Raw genomic sequence first — 18,904 nt, 5'->3', positions numbered from 1 at the left:
TATTACATAATTCAAACTCACAGCAACCAGCACAGGCAGCAGTGTACACAGCAATCTAGCGAAGAAACGGCTTCCCCTTCAACTTTCGACCCTCCGAAGATATTAACTTGGTGTGCGAATGCGGAGGCAGGGTTCGGAATTTCTTGATAGGGCCGTACCACTTGGTCAAGAACTTCGCATGCGTTTCTGTCACGTACTTGATGTGCTTTAGCTTGTGCCTGTACTCGGGCCTCCTGTCAGCACTTTTCTTCATGTTGCGAGAGAAGCGCATGAACTGTCCATCACCAGTTGGAATAATACGGGTCAGAATGGCACTAATAACTTTGTGCTTGTTGGGCCGCAGGTAGGTCCAGGTGCCATGTTTCCTCTTCCTGTTTGTTCCAAGCTTGCCTCCTCCACCAGTCCAGGTCTCTGAAAAGCGAACAGGCTGCAAAGCTTGCCTGACAGTTGAGACTGCAACTTGTAATGACGGAGAAGCAGACGTCGATGTTGGGAACACCTTACAAGACCCCAAAAGAGGCTTTGCTGCCAGCAATGATTGGCGCACCAGCCCAAACATGTCTAATCCAAGGCCCCTGGCCTGCGTCTAAACAAACCAACAATCGTATTACTATATCCCTCAAGCTGAAGTCACAACTGCAAAACTAAAAAAAGTGCATTGAAAAGTATTTCAAACCATAGAAAACAAAAAACCTTTTTTCGTTTTGCGTCGAAATGGATCCACGCAGTCATGACGTCAGTGCCAGTACTGCAGTGCAGCGCATGCAGTCCATGCGCCAAGGGCCAAAAATGAGCCGAATCTTTATGCAAAATGAAGATAACGACGCCGCTTTTTTCGACTTTTTCTGTGAACAATTTTGAGCAGAATCACCATTTTGATCGTCGTCGATTTGACATGGAAGACTTTCATGAATGCTATTATAACTTGGCCTGCTGAGGGCTAGGATAGTCCCTAAACAAAATCTGGAAGCCGTTCCGCCAGAGATTTTTCCGTCATGTTGCAGCAGAGCCACTTTTCTCAATTTTGCGTCGTCCAGAATTTATGATTTTTGGATGCCAAAATATTTGATGGCGTGAGAACCAAAAAAGAACTACCGGACACCGCCCAGACCTCAGGTATGTATAGTCCATTGTCCTAGGCTGCTCATAAAGCAAAAATTGTCTTGATAGTAACTTGCCCAAAAATTTGGCGAATTTTTCCTAATACCCTAGTTGCCAATGCACGAGAATCACGAAAACTGGTATGGCTGATGGATTTCTGATTTTCTTCTCGTAAACTTGAGAACAATTATTTACGATGTTACAAATATTAATAGGTGTTTTGAATGTGAACAGATACACTTCAAAAGGCTGATCGCGTTCTCAGATCAGGTGCAAACGAGGGTCAAAATTGTAGTTCAGAGCGATGTCCATTGAGGCACTTCACCCGATTTCGCAGTTCATACATGGTAGTCATAGGAATTTGGGTAGAATTAAATAAGTATGTATGCACTCTTAATTACTCCATAGACAAAAACATGTTCTGGAGTCTCATGGTGTTTGGCGGGCGCGATTATTACTTTCATCGTTTCTCGGTGAATTAACTCACTCCACCATTCCACACTGCACTCTTAGCCGACCCACGCCGCTTGCACATCACCAACACAACGGGGACATTCCTGTTGAGATATTCCTGCCCCGTAAGCCAAGAAAAAAAAGACAGCATTACAGTGAACAGACGCTGACAAGAGGACCATATCGTAATGGCCCATGCGCTTATACACACGCTTTTGCCGTATTTGTAACTTTTGCAGGTCGATTGGTCTCACGTAGAGGCGCACGCATGTGCTTGTAGTTGTGCTACCAGTATGGAATGCGGAAGCTGCGCATTAAACCCTGTAAAAATGGCATATGGTGGTATCAGCGTGTCGTGGCCCGTGGGATTGGGTTCACCTGTGAAGTACAAGTAGGGCTGAAACGATTATACCGATTACTCGGTCATTGATCAATAATTCCTTACAATCAACTTCATAATCGTTACGTTATAGATTACTCGTTAGGGATGTTGAGTTCAAAACGCACTGGAAACCCCGTTTTGTGAAGTTTGAATTAGTTTCCACCGAGAGTATGCAGTTGCAGGGGTATAGCTTATGTTCTGAGGTTCAATTGCATTCAGAATACATTGTAGTGGTTTACTTGTATACTACAGTGCATTTCAAAACTATAGACGCGTAGGGTTTTTGAAATATTTCAAATTTGGCTGGAACTTTTTGAGAATAGTTTTCGGAATATTGCTCAGGATCGCTCCACAATTACTCTATTATAGTTTCTAAAGGATTGGATAACAGACGCCCAATTTGGAAAAATTTATGCACAAAGTGATCACAGATTTTATGTGGTATAGATGCTGGCATAACGGTTTTTGCCTAGGTGCGTACCAGTCCATTTCAAAACTATAGACGCGTGTCTATAGTTTTGAAATGGACTGTAGTCACGATGCTTATAACTTGGTGTGGCTTTTCATTTTGTTTTTGTCCATGCAGGAGTCAGGATTATGCCGTCTACTGAACATTGTCGCATGCGTTCCTATAGAGCAAGCTGGCTGCTCTCCATCTTGATTATGGACCTCAAGTGTGGACCCAACTGGTCAGAGAAATGAAGGGACAATCGTCATGGTGTACTCTCAGACTCAGGCCAAGGATATGCCTTGTGAAATGTGCCATATGCAGTTACTAGAGGGATTGTCTCGTTCTTTTTCAAGCTGTTCGGTCACAGGCAATACTGTCACATCCCATGCACGGCTGAACTGATTAAGAGTACGTGCACACCCGTGATGTCCTTTGCCGAGGAATGTGGTCCAGCGTTTCGAACACAGCACGCTGACCATTTTCAGCTCGTTTGTAGTGGATTGTGTGAGTTTGTTCTGGTGGGATTCGTAGCCGTGTTTAAACAAGCCACTGGAGACAGATTTTCAGTGCCTCTGTCTTGGTTGAGGTTTTTCCAATCATATTCTGTGCACATATGGGTATCCAAGTGCCTATCGAGTCTCATGGTCATGGTCACTGCATACAGATCCATGTGGCTCTCGAAAACAGTCTTCTGTTTGATGGCCAGGCCTGGTGATGTTTTCCTAATTTGGTCACTCTATCTTATGCCGACATTCAGTGTGTAAATGCTGGTGCTGGCTAGACTGTGAAGTATGGGGAATGACACACGTGCTTTTCTCAAGATGCTCGTGTAGAATTCATTCCCTTTGACCGAAAGCTTGTGTTCCCAGATCCTGTTTGTAGCTGTACATAATTTCGCCGTTCTTCCAAGTTGTGGTTAACTTTCGCCTCCGACTATCCCTAACCATCATCTCATTGGTGCGTCTGTCCATGACGTGGCTGGCTGGCATCGAAGTTGGGCACTGCCCTGTCATCCACTGGCATAGTGTTGAACCTAACTGACTTTTATGTCACATACTAGCTGGAAGTTGTTTAAAGGGTTCGGTTTCAGTCTTTTTTATATAGTAGCTTTACCATTCCTATTACTTAGCTATTTCCTTTTCTCGGCCTTAGGACACTTTCTTCACCATACACTGTGTTTCTTTGGCCGTAAAAGAGGCAATCTGCACTTGTATTGAGTTTCCTCATTGTGATGGAGATGGAAAAGAAAGCACACATATAGCACTTCCTGCCTGTGTCTCGGCTATAAGCACTTTTAGCTGCTACCATGTGGTTGACTGAAACCAGGGTGTGCCAGATTATTGATCAAGAATGCATGCTGCAGCTCGGCTGTTTTGTTCCTTTTCTTATGTAGATCTACAGTGAAGGAATCGAAATCGCATGTAACGTTCAATGTGTTTGCAAGTGAAATAATGTAAAGTCCCCCCCGAATACCTGCGCTCGAATGTACTATCATGTGGTCCATGTGCATAGTCGTGATAATTGTATTGGTTCAGCGCTGTATTCCGGTGTATGTGCTCAAGTTGTTTACAGGTAGAAATTGACAGGGGCACACCAAGTTCTTTACATTACATGTACAGTAGAGTCTCGTTAAAGGGGAAGTTAAGCCTAAAATCAAATTTTCACCAGTTGTAGTCTTCGGGGTGCTGAGTCGAATGGTCTTGGTCCGAGGAAGCTGAGACGCTCCCTTCCTTCTTTATTCCCAATCGAACTCGTGCACTTCCACCGAAACTGGGTGACTGCGCCCTACTAGATGGGGATTTGTATTCAAAATGTCACTAAAAGCGCCATTTCGCTCTTATAAAGCACGGATGACCGCGATTGGCCCATATGTTGTAGTCTTTTGGATGCTGAGTCGACTGGTTTTGGTCCGAAAAGGCTGCGATGCAGCGTTCGGCCCTTATTCCCAATCGAACACGGTGGAGTAAGCGGTCACGTGCTCATGCGTACACCAGCCGCCTGGTCACCGTGCCTGCAGGCTACAATTTTCACATCAAGGTTCAACTCAAAGGTTCAAAGCAGGGAGTCGTAAGAGGCTTTTGCGACTCCCTGGTTCAAAGGTTCAACTCGAGTGACATAAACGGGCCCAAACAGGCTGTAAGTGAGCACGTGACCGCTTACTCAACCGTGTTCGATTGGGAGTAAGGGCCGAACGCTGCATCGCAGCCTTTTCGGACCAAAACCAGCCGACTCAGCGGCCAAAAGACTACAACATATGGACCAATCGCGGTCATCCGCGCTTTTATAAGAACGAAACGGCGCTTTTAGTGATTTTTTCCATACAAATCCCTATCTAGTAGGGTGCAGTCACCCAGTTTCGGTGGAAGTGCGCGAGTTCGATTGGGAATAAAGGAGGAAGGGAGCGTCTCAGCTTCCTCGGACCAAGACCATTTGACTCAGCACCCCGAAGACTACAACTGGTGAAAATTTGATTTTAGGGTATACTTCCCCTTTAAAGAACACGGAGCCCAAGAACACGCAGCCTGAAATACTAATAATTAAAAGAACGCCAGAAACCAAAAGCTGAGAATGGGGCATATCATGTTCTACCGTTCTATAATTCAGCTTTTGTTACATGTACACGTGTTATAAAGTGCACACTCCAGTACAATAAGAGTCTAAGAGTAAGAATGCGCTAAAACTCAGAACGCAGCCATATTGCTAAAACAATGACTCAACTGCAGTTCTTTGGGCACAGATCATACTAAGAGTCCATCACACATTTCCCTTGGGGTTGTGGACTCTTGGATCATATTCTCATTGACATTCACAAAGACGGTTTAAGACCTTTGCACTTCACCGAGAATTGAAACCTACTTCAAGCTGTCCTGAGAGTACATTACAACTTTCAGTTTCGCACGAATCTTACAAGAGAAGTTCACGAGTAATATAACATGATTGCAAACCCGAAGAACACGCCAATGCTTCATAAACTACATACAGGCTATTGGCTAGGCCATTTTTTAAGGGACCAAAAAATGACATTGAAATTGCGGTCTGCAGACCCTGGTTAGAACTTTGTCATTTGAACGAAGATGATGTGGGCTTCTATCTCAGGCCCCTCAAGAGTGAATACGGGTGCTGGTGCGTTTCTTTGCCATGTAATACGTCTCCCACTGGTGACAACAGAAAATGCATTGATTTTGTTTTGTTCCAAACCGTGGAGGCCACCACGACCCCATCAAGAACCGGACACCGATGAACGCTTCTGGAAGTGTTTCCACATCGGTGGAGAGTCAAAGGAAAGCATCGATGTCTACATACTATCTTGCCCAAAAATTTGGCGAATTTTTCTTTGCCACTTGCCTGATTTTTACGAATATTCGACAGCTCCCACAAGAACACTCCCAGCGACGTCGAGACAATGAGTAACGACCACTACAACTGACATCCATAAGGTCAAAGGCCCAATCAAGGTGTCCGGAAAGCAAAACTACCGCAAACAAGCACTGATGGAGAGAAAATTGCAAACGACTCGAGACATCTAACATTTTCTTGACAATTTTTCGACGAAGATTTGAATATATTCAGCTCGGAGAAGTGGCTAATCTGCATAAAAAAGTACAACTTTTAGACGACTTTTTCGGTCTTGGCGCATGGACTGCATGTAGATCGCACTCCACGCGCGCGATGTCATCGTGGATGATCACGTGACTTTGTGAGCACACTGTACTAGCGCACTCTTGACTCGAGTCTTGACTCTTGAGTCTTGTCAGTCTAGCTTGACACTCTGATCTTTTTTTTGCTTGCATGCATGGGGGGGCCGGGGGAGGGACAGCTTGCATGCAGGAATTCAGAATCGGTGATATGATGTAATCTGGCGCGTGCGCCGGTGCCCTTCAATTCAAGGGGGGGGGGGGTTCCGGGGCCGTCCCGGGGGGGGGGGGAAATTTTTCAAAAAATGAAGCAAAATCCTGCATTTTGAGCGAAAAAAGGGGGTTCCGGGCACCCAGGAACCCATACGGGGCACGCGCCTGGTAATGGAGTGGATAGATGCCTTTCTGCACGCCTGATTGCACGTTACCCAGTCCGATGAGCACCTGGCAATGTCGCACAACAACAGAGTTACAGGAGGTGGGAATGGGTGGTACTAATGCGACAATGATCCGTGACAGACTTTTACAGCTACACTGCTGCATCCGAAAACCAGAACAGGAACACAATACATTCCATGCCAGGACGGCATGGGCACACATACCCCCCTCTCCCCCACATGTACACCCACACACAAACAAGCCCACACAAGCCCACTCACACGGTCACATGTAGACCACCCCCCCCCCCCCCCCCCCCACACACACACAATGTACACCCACCACAGTGACCACACACACATAAACCAAGGTACACACAGACACACCAGCTCACAGTTCTGTTCTCGGCCAGAAATAACACCTGTAACGAATCAGTAGCGGCCCAGGAAGGCACGAGAAGTAAGTAAAAAATCAAGCCCAGCAACGCGACAGCCCAGCAACGCGACATGCACATGAGATAGTGTCATCATAGTGCAAATATATTGAATAGAGATTTGAAGCATAGCAGGGGATGGTGAGTGTTGGTAACGGTGAGAATTAGTAAATTGTTAGGAAGCGCTCATCACCCGTAAGTAAAGAACGGTGCCTAGTGGTGGCTAGTGGTGGCTAGTGGGTTACCTAGCTATTACTTATGTTTAAAAAAAGTACGTCCATACCAGCTGGACGGTTTTATGCATGATATATTTAGTAATTTTTGTTGGTGAGTTTTTATGAGGAACAAAATAGTCAAGTTTGACGTATTGCAGCTCGCAATCACGCGCGACAATTTGTAACGGGAGCGCAGATATGAAAGCAATCATAAAAATGACTGATCGATGAGCCGAGAACGAAGATTCCCGTTGGGAACGTGCATACGTACAGAGTATCGGCGGAAGCCACTCAGAAGCGTGGGAGGCAAAGAACGGAGCGTTCGTCACGCGTGCTCGGAAGCGTCGGCAACGACCGCGACGTCAGGCGTGGTGGCGGCAGCAGGCTCGGCCGGCAACTCGGAACGCGATTCAGACGGAGAGGTGGGCAGGAAGTCGTCGGTGCAGAAGATCGCGGGAGCCTCAAAGCGACTGTTGTCCGGTTTGACGGCTGCAGGCTTTGACTTGGAGCCAAACTACACGGCAGAGAAACGAGCAATGAATGGGAACAAGAACAACGTCAAAACTTACATTGCACGTAGCGTGTATAGCAGGAGCGCTTATGACCAACTAAGTTATTAATCACAAGGCTTCTACTCGCGACTGAGACGGGTTTATTCTTTATTGTCCAGCAAACAACTGACTTCCAGATCACTACCCCCGAAGCAGAACTATTAAAAAAGTGTAACGTGCTAGAGTTGTCAGCAATAAGTGCTATGTGTTGCAAATAGCGCAAGTGCTATGTATGGTGTGTTGTAAGTAGCGCAAGTGCTATGTATGTATAGTGTGTTACCACAAGTACGATGTGTGGTATGTAGCACAGGTGCTACGCGTGTGTCACGCCATTTAAGTACAATGTCAACAGTTTCAACACCTAACAAGGCTGTGTGAAGGCGGCGCAAATCCAGAGTGCCAAAGTCACAATACCGCTCTCACACGACAACCCTGCAGCCATACAGCCGGCCACTCACCCCTGAAAAGAAGCTCGGCTTGGAAAAGCCCTTCAGGACACGGCTTATCGCGTTGGAGCCAAACAGCTTCTCGGCATTGCCAACACTGTCCTCCATTTCAGCAACGTTCTTGCTGATCAGGGCAACAAAAGCCTGCAAAACAGAAGCACACACGTACACGCATAATTGACGAAACTAACTTGGACGAACATGTACATGTAGATAGAATGGTGTTGAGTACTCTAATTTCAGAAATTTTCGGTGCTCAATATTTTCGGTATGAGGGCAAAAGGCCAGGTTAGGTGAACAGAAATTTTAGGTACAGAGAAGCAGTTCCCTATTGGATTATGTGTGTTAGTGTTTGTTCGGTGTACTGAAATTTTAGGTATGAAACAGATGCACCGAAAGTACCGAAAATAAAAGTACACGGAAATAAGTCACTAGGTAACTCACACTCAACCACTCAAACACACAAACACTCAAACACTCAGACACTCAACTCACACTCAAACACTCAACTCACACTCAAACACTCAACTCACACTCAAACACTCAAACACTCAACTCACACTCAAACACTCAAACACTCAAACGCTCAAACGCTCAAACGCTCAAACACTCAAACACTACTCAAACACTACTCAAACACTCAAACACTCAAACACTCAAACACTCAAACACTCAAACACTACTCAAACACTCAAACACTACTCAAACACTCAAACACACAAACACTCAAACACTCAAACACTCAAACACACAAACACTCAAACACACAAACACTCAAACACTCAAACACTCAAACACTCAACTCACACTCAAACACTCAAACACTCAACTCACACTCAAACACTCAAACACTCAAACACTCAACTCACACTCAAACACTCAAACGCTCAAACGCTCAAACGCTCAAACGCTCAAACACTCAAACACTACTCAAACACTACTCAAACACTACTCAAACACTCAAACACTCAAACACTCAACTCACACTCAAACACTCAACTCACACTCAAACACTCAAACACTCAACTCACACTCAAACACTCAAACACTCAAACACTCAACTCACACTCAAACACTCAAACGCTCAAACGCTCAAACGCTCAAACGCTCAAACACTCAAACACTACTCAAACACTACTCAAACACTACTCAAACACTCAAACACTCAAACACTCAAACACTCAAACACTCAACTCACACTCAAACACTCAACTCACACTCAAACACTCAAACACTCAACTCACACTCAAACACTCAAACACTCAAACACGGTATCTTTGCTGCGTACGTCACTTGAAAGGTTGACCAGATTGTCGGGCCTGGCCTGTCATCAGCGTAAAACAGAAACCCCCTGCCCTGCATTCGTCAGTGGGTTTTGCAAACGGACTCTGCGAGTACTTAGAAATAGAAGAAGTCAAGTCACTAATGAAACAACCATCACCCAAAGCACACACGCGTGCATAACTATTTCGCATGAGGAGAAAATCTAGGTGAAGAACATTTTCAATGAACACAGAAAGGAGGGCGGTTTGTTCAGCAAACTATTCGTCCATGAATGAAGAAGCATATAGAAAGGACATTTTTAGTCCGGAATTCACACTGCACTATATGTGTATGTACATCTCATGGAGCTCATCATTCGAGTACAGAATAGGATACATCCTTGCCCGCACTCCCATGTCCTTACAGTAACAGCTAAGACACTCATGAACACACACACAGACACACACACACATACTCACACATAGACACACACATACTCACACATAGACACACAGATAGACAGACAGACACAGACACAAATACAGACAGACAGACACACACACACACACACACATATACACACACAAACACAGCGCCCCAGCAGTCCGTGCAGAGCAATTAACATCAACAGTTTTCAAAACCTACCTCAAGGTTATCAATCTGCTCATACATTCCTTTCATCTGCATGGCACGAGAGTGGATCTCCGGAATCTTGTGCTGTAGAGCAAAGCTGGTATCGGTTTGGATCTACACATCAGCAGCATACACAGCATAGCAGCACACAACAAATCATGGACAGCAAAAACTATAGTCTCCAGAACAATACCATCATGTACACAGGCAGCGTTGCAACCGGCCTGGGTTCGGTAGAGTGCTAGGAAGAAACATGCACACAAGTAGACGCGCAGAAGGGTACACACACACACACACACACACACACACACACACACACACACACACACACACACACACACACACATACACACACACACACACACACACACACACACACACACACACACACACACACTTCCACACGCCCATCGCTGAAGTAATGATAGCGAACAAGCTATGTTGTGACATAGCAACTTGTGCTAGGATTATACCATTCAACACCCACCCACCCACACCCACCAACACACGTCGCAAATCGCAACGATCAGAACACTAACCTTAGCCAAGTGGCCGCACACTTCCTGGCTGTGACGCAGCAGCTCCTCCACCTGTTCCTCTAACTCCGACATCTGCACACACACACACACACACACACACACACACACACACACACACACACACACACACACACACACACACACACACACACACACACACACACACACACACACACACACACACACAGTGTGCAATATGCACATGTACATGTTAAATTTAAATACTGTATAAGCAGAAATATTCGTCTGGAATTTAATTTCGTCCATGGAGGTTTTGGACTAAATTAAATGCCGGACTAATGTCAATTTGTCCACCTTTTCTATACACTTGTATGATCCATGGACGAAATTTACAACCAGACGAACTCCCTTTCTTTGGAGTTGGACGAAATTATTGAACGACGAAATGTTCTGCCTGTACTACTACTAGTACACTGCCTATGGAGTAGTTTTTTGGTCATGTGACTTGCATTACTACCACTTCCAGGGCGTCAAGGGCCATGCAAGCGTGGGGCTACAGACATGCACTGCAGGTGCAGCACACCGGGTCGGATTTCACCTGAAGCACTACTGAACTTTTTTCGGGGCCCTGTTTAGGTATTTCTGAGATACGGACGATTCCGAGACATGGGCAGTGGGCACCCTTTTTGTGCCAAGGCGCGGGGATAAGAGTTTCTTCCCTCTGCAGGTCTGCGCAATAACTACTAGTACATGTATATATGCTCACTTCGCACCCAACCACAGGCGAGAAACGGCAGACCAGGTACAGCGAAACTTCGTTAAGAAGAGCGCTGATAGGACAAATTACAGTTGTACAGTGCTAGTATCCAAGACTCTATTGGATAAATAACCGTGTAGTCACTGGTTATACAGTATGGTTAAGACGAACCTTCGTTATTGCAGACTTATACCGTCGGTCCCTCGGTGTTCGTCCTAAAGAGGTTCGACTGTATTATGAAGTTTATGATAGTCAGTGGGCATGGAATCCCATGGATCAAGGCTACACACTCCGGACACAGTTATGCCACTCTGGCTCAGAAGCCCTAGACTACAGGAAGTGTAACAAAACTTCAGAAGAAGTCAAATAATTGTTGTGAATCAGTTTCTGGCAGGGATCCAAACACGCCCTGCGTAAATTGTTCCCTCGCACTCCTTGAAAATAAGTAACCATGGTACAAGCAAACTCAACCAGAGCGAGTGCGTGTGTGCGTTGCCGTATTTATGAACCGGAGATTTTCACAGCACACACTGGGGCATGAATACAGTCCAGTGTAGTATCAGTCCAGCCCTCAACTAATGAATAGACATGCGGTGTATAATACATGTCGTTGGTTGACAGCATGTAACAAGGTGGAGGACACTGTGTTCGGAAACAGTGACCTTTTACAACCATCCACGGTTGGTAGAGCCTCGGTCTGTTGAGACCATCTGAACCGTATGGGTCTTAGACTCGGTTTTGACCCTCTTTATTCTGGGGGAGTTTTTTTTAGACTTCTCCTAACGTTAGTCGTGTATTCTGTGATCGCTCCTGAGAAATCTATAAAAAAACTCCCCTAGAATAAAGAGGGTCACAACCGGGTCTAAGACCCATACGGTTCAGACGGTCTCAGCAGACCGGGGTTCTACCAACCGTGGATGGTTGTAAAAGGTCACTGTTTCCGAACACGGTGTTCTCCACCTTGTTACATGCTGTCAACCAACGACATGTGCAGGGACGTCGGAAGGTAATTTAATGTGGTACGGTCAGTCATCTGAAGTACAATTAATATTTACTCGTGGGTGAGGGGTGGCTGAGCTGAAAATTTTGGAAATTTAGAGTTTATTGATTCACGGGGTACTTGGGGCAAATAGTGGTATGGTCAGTACCGGCGTAGTGACCGTACCGTGTGCGACGCCCCTGATGTGTGAACTAAAACAAGGTTTATCTATTAACGAGAGAGCTTGGAAGCTCAGGGCCCTACGCTATGCTTTTATGCTTTTTTGGCTAGCTCATCGTACATGTTATAAGAACTGATGGAATTGTCTTTTTCCGTTGATTGGCCACATCACTGTATTGCAAAAACGTTTCAATCGGTTTGAATATTATGAGTTAGGCAAAAGTATTTGCAGAATTTATTGCGGATTGTTATTTCTCTAATAATCATCTACTTTTGTTTTGCTCCTTCTTTAATTTTTATCTCCTTATATTGTAAATCAACAAATTTTGGCCGATGAGAAATAGAAACCTCTCGATTAGAGAGGTTAAGATGCACGTTATTTCCGACGTGACCCGCAGTTTCACGTCAAATTTGAAATCGATCGGTATTTTTGCTCTCACATGCATCCATTGCTCAATCATGCATCATTTGCGTATATGACAAACGTTGGCCTGCGATTTACTTTGGCCGGTTGGTACCAAGCGGCGAAATCAGCGAAATTAAATCGCCAGCGAACATTAGTTGATTTTAATACAGGAATCGGATTTTCTGGCCTTTTTGTAGTAATACATGTACATAATCATTGACCTGTTGAGCCAATGATGACGCCGAATGCATGGTTGCCTGTGGAGCACATTACATAACTTTACAGTCTCCTAAAATACGTATCCTGTCCGACGGCAAAAGAGGCTGCAGATTTAGTTTTTCTGCGCGTCGACGGGATGTCTGTGACGCGAAAGTTCAGCTCGCGTTATTTGGCTCGCACGTCGAAAAAATCAACGCGAGTGACCTGCTGCTCACGTCGAAATTTGGACATTACATAACTTTACAGTCTCCTATATAAATACGTATCCTGTTCGATGGCAAAAGAGGCTGCAGATTTAGTTTTTCTGCGCGTCGACGGGATGTCTGTCCTGACGTTTACTGGGACCGGCGCTGACTCTGCCGATCACGGGCGTTCTGGACTCGACGGGATGGCTGTCCTGACGTTTCCTGGGACCGGCTTAGACTCTGCCGATCACGGGCGTTCTGGACTCAACGGGATGTCTGTCCTGACGTTGCCTGGTACCGCCGGACTCTACCGATCACGGGCGTTCTGGAGTCGAAGGGATCTCTCTTCCGACGTTTCCTGTGACCGGCACTGAATCGCTCGTTCACGCTTATTTTGGAGACGACGGGATCTCTCTTTCAAAGTATGTTTATGCTGACGCATCCTATCACCTAATCGGCGTCTATTCTAATTTAATTTCCTCCTCGTCTCCCTATTTCTTTCCAAATCCCCCTCTACATCAGGGAGTCGTATGCATAATACGACGAATATTGGTACGGTACGGGACAGATACAGGAGCCCGCAAATATTGTGGACAGCTGTTATGTACAATCCTGTAGAGCCTTTGTAGTCACAGATACGGGACAGATGCGGGACAGATACGGGATAGCGCCAGGCGTGACACAAACAAACAAACAAACAAACACACACACACACAAATACCAAATTAAAGCTGTGTGGACCCTGGCTAGCGCCAGACGTTACTGAAGTAACGTCTTCTGCATAGCTACGGGAATTAAACACCATGACTGTACAGTCAGACCTCGCTTATCCGGATCCCTCACCATCCGGAAGAAAATCGCTGGTTACCGATGTGCAGCATATGTTATGCATACAACATAACCGGACCTCGCGATCCGCATACCGGTGCATGATTTTGAGTACAAACTGGCTAAAATGTGTACAAAAAAGCTTCGTCGTGTCCGGTTGCATGTGGCTTGCAGAAGCTAGAATCAGGTAAAGGGAGTTGTACAAGCAAATGAGGTCCTTGACCTGCTGGGTGCATGCGGACAGCACTCAGCAGCAGATCAGTTGCATGCACTTGTCATTTTTCTCGCTTGTTTTACATACTGTGCACGCTAGTTGTACTGCATAGGACCCGTCTACATGCATTTTCGATGTCACTGCTTTTGACATGCCACATGCATATACAGTATGTGTGTTCAGTTATCCGGTTCCCTCGCCTATCCGGATATTTTTGTGGAAAACAGATGTGTGCGGTTAAGCGAGGTCTGACTGTACTAGGAAATTAGAGGCCACATTCCACGTACTGCTCTTTTCTCTCCGAAACTCAACACTTGCAAGCCAGATATGAAAGAAAGAAAAATCATCAGTCACAACACCGGGACTCGAACCAGGGACCTTGCTATTCGCAAGCAATGCTCATAGCCAACTCAGCTACAGTCTAATTTCCTAATACTTTGTGCAATTCTCCGTGAAGTCCAAATTTGAAATTACCATGACTGTATAATATTAATACATGTACAATCATGTATCAGTTTTGTCAATTTCGGTTCGGGGTCATGGTCAGTCTGCGATAATATTATCCACTGTCATCAAATAACAAACCTGCGTAGAGGTGTCAATCCTAAGAAACTCGGCCAGAGCGCTTGCACACTGTTCCATATCCACGGGGTTATCGGATAGTTCCTCGTCGTCATTTCTTTCCAAGATAGAATCTTCAAGGCTAGGACTGCTGGGATCTGTTGGAGTTTCCTCGTCCTCTTCAAGTTTTGCAGACCCAACAACGACAGATTCATCGCTGGCAGACGCCATAATCAAGCCCTAATTCTGTTCGCCAAACCAAACCCTACATTGGTTGCAAAGATATTACACGTTCACACCCGGCAGGCAGGGAGTTGTAAAATACACAAAAACGAATCGACTTTATTCAAACGAATGAAAAACGTAAAATGTTTGGCACCTATGACATCATTTTGTTTTTTTTTGGTACGAGAAACATTTCAACAGTTTTATTGACATCATACAAATCCGAGAAGAAAGAAAAAAGGCCCTCAGCAGATCAAGGGATCGATGGCCCACGCCTGGTAAAAAACAAAAACCGAAATAAATAAAAGCACTCTGTTGTTTGTTTGTTTGTTTGTATTCTTTATTTAGAGTGGCAAGTCCAAAACAGGCCCTAGCCTAATAACAATGGTCCCACTAGTAGGGGCCACTACAGTGCATTTCAAAACTATAGACGCGTAGGGTTTTTGAAATATTTCAAACTTGGCTGGAACTTTTTGAGAATAGTTTTCGGAATATTGCTCAGGATCGCTCCACAATTACTCTCATATAGTTTCTAAAGGATTGGATAACAGACGCCCAATTTGGAAAAATTTATGCACAAAGTGATCACAGATTTTATGTGGTATAGATGCTGACATAACGGTTTTTGCCTAGGTACGCGTCTATAGTCACACAAGTTTGAAATGGACTGTAGTGAGGGAATGCTGTACATGTATATCTGTGCATAAGGATCAGTGAGTGTAACAGCAACTACTAGTGTAAGGACCACAGAAGCATCGGAGTCAATGACTCTCTGGCGGGCATCTTGAGACCATGGCCTGCGGTGACCACGGAGGCTGGCATGGGAGGCACGAACATGAGAAAAGCCGGGAAACCCTTGGCCTTTTAAAGGCAAGAAGTGAGGAGAAGGGCTCCTTTCTCTTGTCGGCGAGCATAGAGGCGACACGCTTGAACTAGAAAAGCGGAGGTGAACTTGCCGTAGCCGCCGCCGGGAAGCGCTGAACACAATGGGAGAAAATGATGCGTGTTCAACTTCCCGGACGCGTTCTTCGTACGCGCGCCTTTTCTCAGTCGGCCTTGTAGTGTAATGAGTAGCATCATGACAGAACTCTATCCCTAGGCATATCATTGTCTGTCTCCAGGTTTCTCCTTCCTACTCCCTACACTCACTCGCATTGATCTAACGTGTCTACTTGTATAAGAACCGCAGCCTGCCTGCTGTACCATTGACTCATGCATTCATGTACCGCTGGACTTGCTGGCTGCGCATCACTAACCCTTCCCCTTCTATGGCACAGTCCCCGCATGCACTGAACGCAGTACTCGGGTGCGCGTGCGTATTCATGTCTGAGTGCACTGCCCTCGGGCTCCATCTATACATGGCATCCCGTACTGGGCACGCTGCTTCCGGTCGCTGCTGTGTGCACGCAGCACCGCCGTCCATTACGCTCTCTGTCTTCTTTACACAGTGATTCCGGAATCATCTCTTCGTTTCTGCTCTCCTTGTAGTAAGTTGTGCTTTTCCGTGTCCGATAATGTTCGCCCTTTTGCAATAAACAGTCAGGCGAAACTACTCAAAGTAGCTACCGCTACATGGCGCAGTGAACAGGATCAGTGATAAAAAAATAACATTGATCCGCAACGAACCTGGTCTGCAACTTCAGGATCTAGGATGGCTCGCGTTCGACAACGCCGGCGATCGCGATAAATCTCAGGAAGTGGAGACGAAACTCTCGGCGTACGTCACGCCCGCGTCCAACGTCGTCCACGGACGAACGATGTTCGAACGCGACACACAGTCGCCATCCGAGACCGTGGACGAGTCACTTCTGCGTCGTCTCTACGGCGGCGCGGACAACGGCGATTTCAAGGACGCTCGCGATGGCCGCATCCGCGATCGCTTCACGACACACCACTGCAGGCCAACAGCTTACTGCAACAGCTTACTGCAACAGCTCACTGCAACGGCTCACTGCAACAGCACTGCAACGGCTTACTGCAACGGCTCACTGCAACGGCCCACTGCCACGGCTTACTGCAACAGCTTACTGCAACAGCTCCCTGCAACGGCTCACTGCAACGGCTCACTGCAACGGCTCACTGCAACAGCTTACTGCAACGGCTTACTGCAACGGCTTACTGCAACGGCTTACTGCAACGGCTCACTGCAACGGCCCACTGCAACGGCTTACTGCAACAGCTTACCGCAACAGCTCACTGCAACAGCTCACTGCAACCGCTCACTGCAACCGCTCACTGCAACGGCTTACTGCAACGGCTTACTGCAACGGCTTACTGCAACGGCTCACTGCAACGGCTCACTGCAACGGCTCACTGCAACGGCTCACTGCAACGGCTCACCGCAACCGCTCACTGCAACGGCTTACTGCAACGGCTCACTGCAACGGCTTACTGTAAAGGCTTACTGCAACGGCTTACTGCAACGGCTTACTGCAACGGCTTACTGCAAAGGCTCACTGCAACGGTTTACTGCAACGGCTTACTGCAACAGCTTACTGCAATGGCTTACTGCAACGGCTTACTGCTCACTGCAACCGCTCACTGCAACCGCTCACTGCAACGGCTTACTGCAACGGCTTACTGCAACGGCTTACTGCAACGGCTCACTGCAACGGCCCACTGCAACAGCTCACTGCAACGGCTTACTGCAACGGCTGACTGCAACGGCTCACTGCAACACCTCACGGCTACTCCCGCCGCAGCCCGAAGCCACCAAGCGGTGGAGAAACTCCTGTGGCGAGCCAAAACGGCATGCCTGCAGCCGCCGAGCCCAACACAAGTGCCACCTCCACTACCTGTTCAAGTCGCACAGCCATTGCACCGGAGCGGCTCATCTCGACCATGTGAACATGGACCTGCAACTCTTTCCGTTAGGGGAGATGTGGTGTAATAAGTAACATCATGACAGAACTCTATCCCTGGGCATAGCATTGTCTGGGCCTGCAACTCTTTCCGTTAGGGGAGATGTAGTGTAATGAGTAGCATCATGACAGAACTCTATCCCTAGGCATATCATTGTCTGTCTCCAGGTTTCTCCTTCCTACTCCCTACACTCACTCGCATTGATCTAACGTGTCTACTTGTATAAGAACCGCAGCCTGCCTGCTGTACCATTGACTCATGCATTCATGTACCGCTGGACTTGCTGGCTGCGCATCACTAACCCTTCCCCTTCTATGGCACAGTCCCCGCATGCACTGAACGCAGTACTCGGGTGCGCGTGCGTATTCATGTCTGAGTGCACTGCCCTCGGGCTCCATCTATACATGGCATCCCGTACTGGGCACGCTGCTTCCGGTCGCTGCTGTGTGCACGCAGCACCGCCGTCCATTCCGCTCTCTGTCTTCTTTACACAGTGATTCCCGATTGGAATCATCTCTTCGTTTCTGCTCTCCTTACAGTTAGTTGTGCTTTTCCGTGTCCGATAATGTTCCCCCTTTTGCAATAAACAACCAGGCGAAACTACTCTAAGTAGCCACCGCTACAGGCCTCATGCTTCCGGTAGGTGGCCGTGATGGACTACTGGCGGTTGGAGCGGGCGTGCGGGTTGAACACCCGGATGTGCAGTAGTGCCCGTTCGAAACGTCCACCCCAGACACCCGATGCGCCGGGCCACATCCAGGCGGGCACCATCCTCAGAGATGGCGGAGCGGTGATGGAAGGTCTCACCGGTTAGCGGCTGGAGATGTGGCTCGACCTGGACATCATGGGCCACTTCACGCAGGAGAAATGCGGTGAGATCCTGTAGGTCATTATGCCGCATGGCGGGGTAGCCACCAGTTGGGCAAGACAGCGCGTGTTCCGGTGAAAACGCTTTGCCGCACACACATTCTGTTGGCAGGCCTGGAGGGGTCCAACCATACTGTAGGCAGAGAGCGTCCCAGAACGCCTGCTTGTGTAGCCGGGTTG

The 18,904-nt window shown here is 47.0% G+C and overlaps 1 protein-coding gene and 1 long non-coding RNA gene across 2 annotated transcripts; one reads left to right on the top strand and one right to left on the bottom strand.

Annotated features, from left to right (window-relative positions):
• The first annotated feature begins 858 nt into the window (after positions 1 to 858).
• LOC135806797 (uncharacterized) lies at positions 859 to 3,819 on the top strand. Its single transcript, XR_010551279.1, has 2 exons — positions 859 to 1,116; positions 2,523 to 3,819. It is a non-coding gene; the product is annotated as an uncharacterized LOC135806797 (long non-coding RNA).
• A 2,996-nt stretch (positions 3,820 to 6,815) lies between these two features.
• On the bottom strand, positions 6,816 to 15,101 carry LOC135810386 (biogenesis of lysosome-related organelles complex 1 subunit 4-like). Its single transcript, XM_065323881.1, has 5 exons — positions 14,795 to 15,101; positions 10,481 to 10,552; positions 9,954 to 10,055; positions 8,058 to 8,189; positions 6,816 to 7,562 (listed from the first exon to the last, which is right to left on the bottom strand). The coding sequence occupies exons 1-5, from the start codon at positions 14,999 to 15,001 to the stop codon at positions 7,374 to 7,376; spliced, it is 702 nt and encodes a 233-aa protein (XP_065179953.1). The 5' UTR covers positions 15,002 to 15,101; the 3' UTR covers positions 6,816 to 7,373.
• Positions 15,102 to 18,904: the final 3,803 nt, after the last annotated feature.

Source organism: Sycon ciliatum, chromosome 1, assembly GCF_964019385.1.
Source record: "Sycon ciliatum chromosome 1, ocSycCili1.1, whole genome shotgun sequence".
Lineage (NCBI taxonomy): Eukaryota > Metazoa > Porifera > Calcarea > Leucosolenida > Sycettidae > Sycon > Sycon ciliatum.
Note: the sequence above shows the minus strand (reverse complement) of the source record. Positions and strands in the feature narration are given on the sequence as shown.

Excerpts from the sequence above, each read along its gene's own strand:
- LOC135810386 (XM_065323881.1), bottom strand. The coding sequence starts at position 15,001 with ATGGCGTCTGCCAGCGATGAATCTGTCGTTGTTGGGTCTGCAAAACTT. Across the intron at positions 10,553-14,794 it reads GGATTGACACCTCTACGCAG|ATGTCGGAGTTAGAGGAACA; the intron begins GTTTGTTATTTG and ends GTGTGTGTGCAG. Across the intron at positions 10,056-10,480 it reads TGTGCGGCCACTTGGCTAAG|ATCCAAACCGATACCAGCTT; the intron begins GTTAGTGTTCTG and ends GCTGATGTGTAG.